Source organism: Mercurialis annua, linkage group LG5, assembly GCF_937616625.2.
Source record: "Mercurialis annua linkage group LG5, ddMerAnnu1.2, whole genome shotgun sequence".
NCBI classification, from domain to species: domain Eukaryota; kingdom Viridiplantae; phylum Streptophyta; class Magnoliopsida; order Malpighiales; family Euphorbiaceae; genus Mercurialis; species Mercurialis annua.
In genome coordinates this window covers 47,589,932-47,601,616 of record NC_065574.1, presented here as the reverse complement: position 1 = coordinate 47,601,616, position 11,685 = coordinate 47,589,932, and the positions used below count along the sequence as shown (strand labels likewise).

Here is an 11,685-nt window from a genome sequence, read left to right as displayed (position 1 = left end):
ACAACCACAAAGCAACCGTGAAGAACACGTACGTAGAAATCACTTAGATCTTGCAAAAGGAATGTAAAATCACGTTTTCATTGATTGAATCACACATGGACATGAGAGAAAGGTGAAATGATGTATTTTTAGTGTGTTAGGTTGTTTTTAGGGTTTAGAGTCGAATGGAGGCGGAATACCACGTGATAGGGGCTCTATTTATGGACCCCTACTAAAACAGACGGCGGAGGCTGGCGCGACGTGCCACCTGGGTTCCTCCTTCCCCTTGGCGCAAGGCACATAAAATAAGACCAAAGAAACACACAGAAGGTCACACGGTTCAACCACAATTTTGAGGATTCAAACCATAAGGAAAATAAGTCACCCGAGACTTTAGAACACAAAATCAAGCACAACGACATCCGAAAGTTCATCGAAACTAGCCAGAAAAGTACGGGGTATTACAAGGTGGAACCATTTTACCACAAACGTCATAAATAATTGGCAAAAATAAACTCATCTATCTATAACTATGCCTAATTTTCCAAATAAATATATAATTTTAGAAGTTTATTAGTTTGGTCCATCATTTTTTCTTATGTTCCAAATATGTTTATATTTAGTTTTTAGATGAGGTGATGTTATGTTGTATATACCAAACAAGATAAATTATCTATACGTGGACGCTTAATATTGTGCCATATCATCTCTAAACATGTTGAAAAGTCAAAAATCTGATAGGCCGAACTGATAAAATATTTGAAATCATGGTAAATTTAGAGGCCAAAATATTTTGCGATTACCAAAAATAGAATTTTTACATTTTGGTAACAAATGTTTTATTTGTTATATTTTAGTCATCCAACTTTTATTTCCGTTAACAAGAGGTTAATCATTCACTCCGGGCGAAATTTTTCTTACATGATAAAGAAAACCCAACTCTCTCGGAAGTAAGTTTCCCCAACATCTTAACAGAACTAGTCTAATAAACTTTCACCTGAACTTCCAAGACTCAGATTTTGTTTTTGTCGTGCTAACGTTTTTATTGTAATATGTAATGATTATACATATAAGATCAGACTTAAATTTAAAGGACGTTTTCATTTGTTTCGTAAGAAGAACTGCAATATGATCCTTTGTATGACATTTGTTTTTAATATATGATCCTTCATGAGTTTTTTTTTTAATTTATAATCCTCTGTGTGCATTTTTTTTCAATGGTAAGATCTTTTGTGTGTCAAACTTTTATAGTTTTGCTAATGTGGCGTTCTTACATGGCATAATTGGGTTAGAAAACAATTTTACGTTGTCGTGTAAGCAAAACTTCACCTGAAATTGATGAGTAACGTTCTGTTTTAAAAAAAATAAAAGTTAGATCACCAAAATATAACAAATGAAACTGTCAAAGTGTAAAAAGCCTATAGTTCATTATTCACAAAATGTTTTAACCTTATAGTTAGCAAATAAGACATAATTTAGATAGAAAAATGTATTTTTCCTAAATAAATATGTAATAACTAGTTAAAAGTATGAATTGTAAAGTTATGTAAGAAGTAAAACACAATCAGTATTATTTCTTTAACACAAGTGATCTAACCCTTAGTTAACCGAGTACTAGATTAAGAAAGAGAAAGTGGTTCCCATAATAAAAGTTTTGCATCATTCGCCATTTCATTTTTTGTATTTGAATAGCCATCATTATCCTTGTAGACATAATGCATCATTTTGCTGGTCTTCCAGAAGTAGTCCCTTAACGGTTTTGGAAGCAAACTCTCTTTGTTTTGCAAAACCAATTGTAGTAATTCTTTTCTATATCTGTCAATTTCTTTTTGTGTGGCTTTAATAGCTTCTTCCTCCGTCATACTCCCTTCACTATGAAGTATCCGTAACGATACACTATTATGTTTGCCTTGTTCGCGCTCTCTCTGCAAATGTAACATGCATTTGCATTATACTAGATTAGATTTTTGTGCGGTAATCAAAATATAGTATTTTTACAAACGGTGATTTTTTATTTTAGTAAGTCATACATCTACTTTTCTAATAATTTGAGATTACCAAATAATTTTTGGTGCATTTCAGCGTATTTGGTCAATAAAAATAGAATATTTACCGTATTTATTGGCGTAGTGCTTTTTATATCCACAACTTTGACCATTTGTTCAAATATATCCCTAAAACATACTTCGGACATTTTGGTCTGTCAATTTTATAAAGTATGATAAATATATTCAACTCAATTTAAGCCTACTTTTGAAATATATTTTTATAAATTTTTAACTTAAAAATAATTATTTTACATAATTGATATTTGTTTCAGCTTAAGAATAATTATTTGGGTTTCAAATAAGAATAATGTATTTGAGAATTGATTTAAATTAAAGGTTAAATAGACTTGTTTCAATTTGTAAAATTAACAGAGTAGAATATCCAAATTATTTTTTAAGGATATATTTAATAAAATGATCAGAATATGAATTTAAAAAAATATTTTGCCTATTTAATTTAGGGTTAATTGTAAATTCATACACGAACTTTACCCTAATTTGCAATTACAATATAAACTTTGAAACTTGACAATGTTAGTAACCAACTTTACACTTTTGGCAAATCGATATACCAAACACGAAAAACACTAACGTGGACATTGTAATATACCGCCATATGTCGTTGCATGATTGGTCGGTATACCAATTTGCCAAAAAATGAAAGTTGGTTACTGACATTGCCAAGTTTCAAAGTTTATGTTGTAATTGTAAATTAGGGTAAAGTTCGTGTATGCATTTGCAATTAACCCTTTAATTTACTTAAAGTCATCAAACTATAAATATTATTTCATGATAAATATCGAAATTTAAATGATATGATAAAATAAAAAAAGATAAAGTTTTTACATTGTTGGCACAAGCAATATATCACCGAAATTGTTTAGTTAGCTTCTATTGTTGAAAAAATAAATATTGGATTGTCAAAATGAAAAAATTGAAAATTTAATTATTTTTTAAACCGCATTAGACTCTAAGATTAAAAAAGAAAGAGCAAGGAAATGTTTTGTTTTACCTTGAAAGACATCATATCATTGAGAAGTCGTCCTACCAAATTGACATGCTTTAACAAATTACATATTTGTGGCCCTGCCATTACTTCCTCAGGTAATGTTATCCCAAGAAAATATGTTGTTATGTGACAAAGTGGTCCTAAGGCTAAAGAAATGCATCCATGTTCCATGTATTCATTTAGCGATGGTTTTACATTTTCTCGAGCCCATTCAGCTTCTTTCATCATAGATTTGACTAATTCTTGCCACTGAAACGCCAATAAAATCACAAGATTTGTTATATATAAACTAAAATGGGCAAAATATTTTTGTAGTTATCGAACTATAATTTTTTGACAAAACGGTTACCAATTATATAAAATTACAAATTAGTAATTGAATTATAGTATTTCCGCAAAATGGTTATCAAAATTATAAAACGTTACAAAACAGTTCCAAACTATTGTTTTTTTTACAAAAGAACTTACCTAATTATAAATATGGACAAGAGAAAGATATACAGTCTACAAGCAAGTTAGTAATCATTTTGTGGAAAAGCTATAGAGCGGTAAAAGTTTTATAATTTTTTATAATTTGATAATCGTTTTGTAAAAAACTATTGTTTGATAATGGTTTATAATTTTTATAATTCGATAACAATTTTATTAAAAAGCCATCATTCACTAAACGCAAAGTATTTAACCCAAACTGAAATTTTACAAATCAAAATATATCTTACTATTTGGACCAAATGATGCTCAATACTTCTTCCATGATGTTTGAAAGCAATGTCGTCAAGCTCTTTTATCATGTCTGCAAGAGCTGAAAAAATGATTTCAACTTTCTCTGAAATGTATTCAATGGTTGAAGTTTCCCCCCACCTGTAATTAGTGATCCAATTATAAAATATTAAATTAAGCTACTTTAAATATATATAAAAGGAAAAATACATTTATTTATCCACAACCTTAGCCAAATACACCATCTTCTTTCAACTATATTATATGTACCATTTTTTTTAAACATTTGCTTAATACACCCATAATCTGTTTAGAGGTGATGTGACACAATGTATATAAGAAGGACTAATTTTGTACACACATACATCTAACACCGCCCCATGTCAACTCTAAATCTGTAAGGCCAGATGTGACACAATGTATATAAGAAGGACTAATTTTGTACACACATACATCTAACACCGCCCCATGTCAACTCTAAATCTGTAAGGCCAAAAAGATAACGGTATACATGACAAAATTTAGAAATCATTGTACATATGGAAAATAGGTCAAACATTATGGGTTAATAAATACAGTTTGCTTAATTTAATCACTTATCAATAAATTGTTAAACAAGAAATTAAAGAGAAAACTAAATGAAGTAAAACGGGTACCTTTCAACTAACTGAACTAGGTTTTCCAATTCTTCCTTCGAACCATCAATGTCAAAGAAGTCATCGACTACAGTAGCTAAAATACAATTTTTAGTGAACGATAGTCGAGCATCTGCCAATTCAGGCTCAATAAGAACTGCAGTGTTGAGGAAATAGGAAAAATGTAGTTTAACCCTTGCAAATTTCAGTTCATCAAATCTGCAAATCTTAACCCATCTGCACATAATATTTAGATGTATCAACAAATACAATCGTCATTTTTTCAAGAAAGTTTCATGAACCTTTAAGTAAGTATGTACCTCTCAAGATTTTTGTATTCTTTTTGATATAACGTTTGACATATGTTATATTCTTGAATTGCCAGCACCAATAAATCTCTATTATTATCATTAAGATTGTTGCAGATGTGTTAGATTGATATCCTTAACATGATATCTTCAGAGGCCTGTTGGTACTAAAAAGTCAAATCTTTTCAACTTTTTATAAATTTATCCAAAGATTTCAAAATTTGTAAATGTATTCCAATTTGATAATTTTGTTGAAAAGCTATCTAATGTTCTTAATCAATTTAACAATATAAATTTTTGCGCCTCAATAAGTTTGCCTTTTTTCATGTCTTTGAGCTTTAAACTTTCTTATTTCTTACTTAAACCACTGAAAGGAATTTAATTTAAAAAATACAATTACTATTTTTTTGGATTGCGACTTAAATTTTTATAATTTTAAAAAACGGGGTTTAATAACTAAGGAGTTAGCATAGAAATTCAATTATAAATTTGAATAATTAAATTGATTGAAAAAATGGATAAAATCATGGAAAAATTATCAAATTGAAATAGATTTGTAAACTTCTAAAATTTGAATATATGTATGAAAATTTGGAAAGGTTTGACTTTTTTAAGTATTAATTAGCCTATTATTAATTAACAACTTTTACTTACCTATAAGATGTTTTTAGAAGTTGAACATTATTTTCTTTTTGTTGTTGTATTTCCCACCTCATCTCAACAAAATCCAAATTATCATAATTATATCTTAGAGCACGACCAACCTGCATCATTTCATATATTAATCAAATTAAAAAAATAAAGTTCCTTTACAACAAATTGCTTCGATAGCCTACGTTTCATAAAAATGGGTAAAATTTCAAAATTTGGATTAAAGTATGCCATATACTTATTAAAATTTATATTAATTGGCTATTATTAAATATTGTACTTACCTCTTCACGGAGTTTAAGATCTTTAACAGCACAAGTGAGTAGTTGTTGTTTCAAGAAAGAGCTTGTCCAAACTTCTAACTTTTCAAGAACATGTTCATTTTCGTATATCATCAGCTTTGAGGCCTTGAACAATTCTAAAATTGTACTTGTACCTCTGAATTGTGGACTCACAAAATTGAAAAAATATTTTTCTTCCGAAATTTTTGCTAGTGCATCTACAAGAGAGTCAATATTTTTAGTATTGTTCTTAAATTTATTAGCAAAATTAAAGATTAGACATCAAGTATGTACCAGAAGAAACATCATATCCATTTAATCGCAGTAGACGAAATCCCAAAGCGCAACATCTGACATCTAAATATATCTCTTCATCTCTCTGCATCCATAAACTACAAAAAGAAATATTTATATTTACAAGTATGAATTATCAGACAGTTGATCGTGAGGATTATCGTACACTTTTAAATTTGCAGTTTGATTACCGAATTTCAAACGTTATAAATTGGTTGCCATATTAAGTTTTTTAGCGATCCGACTGGTTTTTAAATAAAATTCGGCCACTTTATGCTTACGTGGCTGATACGGATCAGATGAGAGAAAATTGAAGTACAAAATGGTTGCCACATAGACATAAGTTGGCAGCATTTTGTTAAAAACTTGCCGAATCGCTACAAGAATACCATGGTAATAAATTTAAAACGTTTTAAATTCTGTAACCAAAATGCAAATTGAGAAGAGTACGATAGCTCTCAAATTCATTTACTCGACATTAATATATTTAAGGGCTTTAAAATGATATTAATTAAAAACCTGTATATATTATCCAAAACATTATCTATTTCAGCTCTGCAATATCTGTCGTCAATTCCTAATTTCTGGAGATTATCTACTACACAAAGCTGGCCATAGATTTCCAAGGGATACATTTCCGAAACTGAAAAATTACAATATAGAAATAATTAATTATTAAAATGACAGGAATTATCAATTTTCTCAATGAACATATAATTTTTTTTACCTGTAGTTTCAGAATGTTGTAAGAGGGAGGTCAAGTAATCATAAGATTGTTCATTATGGTTGTAAAATAAAGCACCTGCAATTGCTGTTGGTGAATTGCAAAATGACATATTATTTCTTTGATATTTAATTATCTCTTCCCATTTATATTTATTTTCTTCTGCTATGTATGCTTGATGAGGTTTGCTTCCTTCCAATTCACATCTGCACAATTATTAAATAAAAAATTTGCGTTAAAATATCAAGAAGATGTATTGCACTTTTCAAATGCAACATCAATGATAAAAATTGTCTGAGTACTCAAGAGGAGTCGCAATAAGGAAATGTTTGTTAATTATATTTAGATGTTAGGCAAAATGTTTTTTTTATTCATAATTTTGATTATTTTATTAAATTTATTATTAAATAATAATTTAAAGCTTTTCGTCTATTATTTTATGAATTGGAACAAATATATTTAATCATCAATTTAAACCTACTTTAAGCACATAATCTTCATTTTAAATCAAAATAACCCTTCCTAAATTGAAATTAAAAGTCAACTATGTGAAATAATCATTCATTAGATAATTTTTTTTTATAAAAATACCAAAAATGGGAATTTTATATTTGTACTAATTCGTAAAATCGTATCAGAATGTCCAAATTATATTTTAAAAATTGATCGTGGTTATAAAAAATCATGTTATCTAGATCTTAAAACACTGATTATAAATTGTCAATTATGTTATGATTATAAATAATAGGCTAATATAACTTGGGAATATTAGTATCATAGAATCATTCTCTATTGATTAAATTACTTAATTGATAGGAAATAGATAAATTAAATGATATATTAAATCAATAAAATTATTGTTGTCTTATCCATATCCTTAATTTTTTTTCTTTAGTTTAGATTACAATTTATCATAAACTATAACTTGACTGTTAGAATTATAAGAAAGCTATTTTATAGGAAATAATAAATTAAATGTTATAATAAATCAATTAAATTATTGTTGATTTATTGTTAGAATAATAAGAAAACTAGTTTAATTTGATTCTAAATATAATTCTTGCGAAATTTGTGACTCCGTGTACTTGTGAATTTTCATATCATTAAGCAAAAGAGTTAAAAAATATTTATGTCGGAAACAAAAATATATAATGCATGTGATGCTACATCTCAAACAAAGCTAAACTCATTCTAAAATTTATGTACTATTAGATTTTATTTCATTTGATCTTTAACGCATATTTTATATTTAAAGTGTCCTTCAATTATTTATTTTTATAGTGATTTTTTTCCCATGAAACACATCAAAACGATATTGTTTTCTGTAATTCCGTCCATAAAAAGACTATGAATATACAAAATAAATAATCAAATGACTATTTAAATACAAAATATTTATTAAATACTAAGTAAAATAAAAGTTTATAATACATAAAAATTTATAAAGTTTGTCGAACGATACCTTATTATTTCTTTTTTTCTATTATGTAACAATACATCAAGTACCTCATGAGGTAAATGAAGTTCTAAACCATTTTCAATTGCACGTTCTATCATTTGAGGAAATGTAATATCAAACCCAAATAGTGGTAGTTGTCTCTCATCAATAGCAGCCCGGCAATTACTCTCAATAAATTCTAAACCTGCAAAATGAATGAAAGTTTACTTTATAGTGTTAATAGAATTGGAAACTTATTTTTAAAGTAAAATAGTTAGTTTCTCTCTTAGAATAAGGTTTTTAGTAATTAAAATTATTAAGTTACAATTAGCACGAGTTAATTGTTAAGTTATGTTATCGTGGAACTTTTATAAGATTTAAATTATTTAGGTTGATATTAATTTATTTATGTATATTCATATGAAAAGGTAATACATATATGCATATAATCACAAATAACTGTATCAAGTTAAGTGAAGAAATATAAATTGAGTTTAATCAACACATAATTTTTTTTTCATTTTCTTCTTGAATAATGTCTATTATTTTATTTGAAAATATTTAAAATTTAATTAGTTTTATCAATTAGAAGGTATAATTCAATTAGAATTAATACTAGTAATTCTACATGAACAATTATTGTTCACTATACTCATGCTATATGATTTTTAAGGTAGAATTATAAATGTGTAAGACGTGAGACATCTAATATTTTTTTTTAAAGAGACATTTAAATTATTCCTAGTATTTTCAGATTATCTCTTGTAGAAATTTAAATCAAACCATGAATTTTTTTCTAAGGGCATTAAAGTCTTTGAAGTGTGATGGTTTTCAATGGTGAGAATGATGCTCATATTAAAAAGAAATTTAAGTTTACATGAAAATATTAGTGATTAAGCTTGTATTAAATTAAAGTAAAAAATTTAACTAATTAAACTTAATTTAAATTAGCATGAGGTTGTTATTGAATTATTTTATATGACAAATTTAATAAGTTTAAAATTGTATAGCTCTTTGACAAAAAATAAAATAAAATAAAACTATGTAACTATAATTGAAGTCAATAGATTTATTTATAGTCATGCGAAAGAGATAGCTATAACATAAATAAATAATTTTTCAAAACTAATTTGATTAGAAAAAAATATTGAAAAATATTTTTTTCAATTTTTTTAATTTCAATTACAGCTAAATAAATAACATAAAAATTATAATATTTCTCTATATTATTTAATGTAACTATAAATAGTAAGTTTAATTAACATAACAAGTAATTATAAATGAAAAAATAATAACAAATCAAAATCAAGTAAATAACTTATAATATTAAAATAATCCTTATATAAATCAATGTATTTATAAGAAAAATTTATATTTAAAAAATAAATACTCTCTTCATCCCATGTTTGATTTTCTCTCTCTCTCTCTCTCTCATAAATTATTATAAAATGCTTTAAAAATAAAAATATGATTAAAGACGCATGCAAATTCGCTCTTTAATTAAGAGTTACTGTTTTTATATATTTCCTACCTTTTTTTTCGGATCTAAGCACAACCTAAAATACGTGACACCATATATACCAACCTTTTATTTTATGGTATATATAGCTTAAGTGTCTTATATGATATCGTTTTAGTCATTTACATGGCTAAAAACGAAATCATTTTCACAGAGTCGGCTATAAGCTGAAAAGTTTTAAAAGGTTAAGATGTAAGGTAAATGGTTTTTTTGATTTAAATCGAAAAAACCCGTTAAAGATGAGAATATACAGTAACAATAACCATTTAATCAAATAGATATATTTACCTTTTTTGATGAGTGAAGGGCCAAGATTCCATTTGTGAAGAGCTAGAACACAAGCCAAAGTAGTAGAGAGATAATCTTTAAAAAGCAATGGGTGGTATGGATAACGGCACCATGATCCATTATGCTGCTGATTTTCCATAACCCATTCCAAACATTTTGGAAATAATGGCTTCTCCTTTGATTCTTTAGAAGGGGCCACAGCCACCCATGCCGTATCATTAGATGAAACCGATAGTTTGGCTTTTTCAAGAACTTTGCTTCTTCTTTCTCTTGCCTTTTCCGGTTCATCCTGAATAATTTAACATCATGTTAGTAAGAGAGATTTAATTGTAATTATATTTGATATAACTGTAATTATATAATTCTAAAACTTACCCAAGGAATTGTATCAATTCTCTCACATCGTGCGGACTTATAAGGTTTTTCTGCTTACAACAAAATATCAAATACGAAATGGAAGTTAATTATAAATTATACTAATTACTATCTAATTTAAAAAAAATTATCGACACTTCTACTTTGCGTCTATAATCAAACAACAGTTATACCGTATTATTTGTCATATCATGATCTTAAAAAAAATTAAATTTAGTTCAGTATCTTTTCGATCATTATCAAATATATTTAAAATTTATTTAGAGCTGACATGATATGATGTTGTACATTTAACGGTACGATTTCTTTTTTCTGTGTATAATATTCGTTTTGAGACGACGTGACGCAATATTGTGTACGTCTACATATATAAAAATGATTCTATTTGGCGTAAACATCACGACACACCAACTGCCAATGATTATTGATATATTTACCAGTGTTAAAAAAACAAAATTAATAAAATTTAAAGATCGTAATATATATGAAATGAGCTATCTTTTTCTTTTGATGAATATATATATATATATATATATATATATATATATATATATATATATATATATATATCACAAGATAAATAGGAATCTCCACTACTTAAAGAGATTATGTACACTTAAAATTACAGCTCTAAAAAAGGAGAGTACGAAATCATCAGAATATAATATAATCAGAATTCCTAAATATATTCAACCTAAAAAATTCAATTCTAAAGATATTCAACCTAAAATATTCTTCTATTTCTCGCTTTTAAAAATAATTATAATCCAAAATATAATCCATAAATTACGAAACGAGCTATAGTTGTAGATGAAATCTTGTTCAATGGATTGTGACTCTTTATAAACCTCTTTCAAAGTCGTAACTTTTAGTGTGCCATTAAAATTGTGTCACTTCTTGTGTGAAAGTTTTGTTTTGAATTCTTTTATCATTTTTGGCTAATATACATATTATTCATAAAAAAAATTATTTTTTTGACAAGAAAACATGTTAATTCGATAACCTTTGACTTAACTGAAGTTCTATTCCTCACTCGATCAATAAGCAAAAAAAAAATGCACTTAAATAAGATAATTACTTACGTAACAATGGATATATTTTCCGTTCACTTGCCAATGTAAGAACATTTGTGGTTAGAAGAGACATGATATAAAAGTTTGTTTGGCTAGTGAGAATTGAACCAATAAATTGTGTAGATGAAGGAATAAATATTGGACTTATATACTTTTTTTTTTCTGTCGGATTGGACTTGTATACTTCCAGAAATATATGAAGAAAATGCATTTTAAGTCCTTCATATTTTATGTTGCGCAAATCAAAACAAAAACCAAGTGATTTCATTCACTCCATAAGTCAAAAATTCAACTCACTCGATCAAGCCTATCACTATAGACCCTAACCTATGGTTCAAGTTTG

General features: G+C 27.0%; 1 protein-coding gene across 1 annotated transcript; it reads right to left on the bottom strand.

Annotated features, from left to right (window-relative positions):
• Window positions 1-1,453: 1,453 nt before the first annotated feature.
• Window positions 1,454-11,466, bottom strand: LOC126682807 (ent-kaur-16-ene synthase, chloroplastic-like). Its single transcript, XM_056105997.1, has 14 exons — window positions 11,352-11,466; window positions 10,270-10,319; window positions 9,895-10,183; window positions 8,112-8,292; window positions 6,653-6,855; window positions 6,445-6,568; window positions 5,926-6,023; window positions 5,635-5,849; window positions 5,354-5,463; window positions 4,712-4,789; window positions 4,413-4,628; window positions 3,756-3,897; window positions 3,040-3,285; window positions 1,454-1,904 (listed from the first exon to the last, which is right to left on the bottom strand). Exons 1-14 carry the CDS (start codon window positions 11,413-11,415, stop codon window positions 1,599-1,601), a joined length of 2,322 nt encoding a protein of 773 aa, XP_055961972.1. The 5' UTR covers window positions 11,416-11,466; the 3' UTR covers window positions 1,454-1,598.
• Between the last annotated feature and the right edge of the window lie 219 nt (window positions 11,467-11,685).

Excerpts from the sequence above, each read along its gene's own strand:
- LOC126682807 (XM_056105997.1), bottom strand. The coding sequence starts at position 11,415 with ATGTCTCTTCTAACCACAAATGTTCTTACATTGGCAAGTGAACGGAAA. Across the intron at positions 3,898-4,412 it reads CTAGTTCAGTTAGTTGAAAG|GTGGGGGGAAACTTCAACCA; the intron begins GTACCCGTTTTA and ends CACTAATTACAG. Across the intron at positions 3,286-3,755 it reads AGCATCATTTGGTCCAAATA|TGGCAAGAATTAGTCAAATC; the intron begins GTAAGATATATT and ends TTGGCGTTTCAG.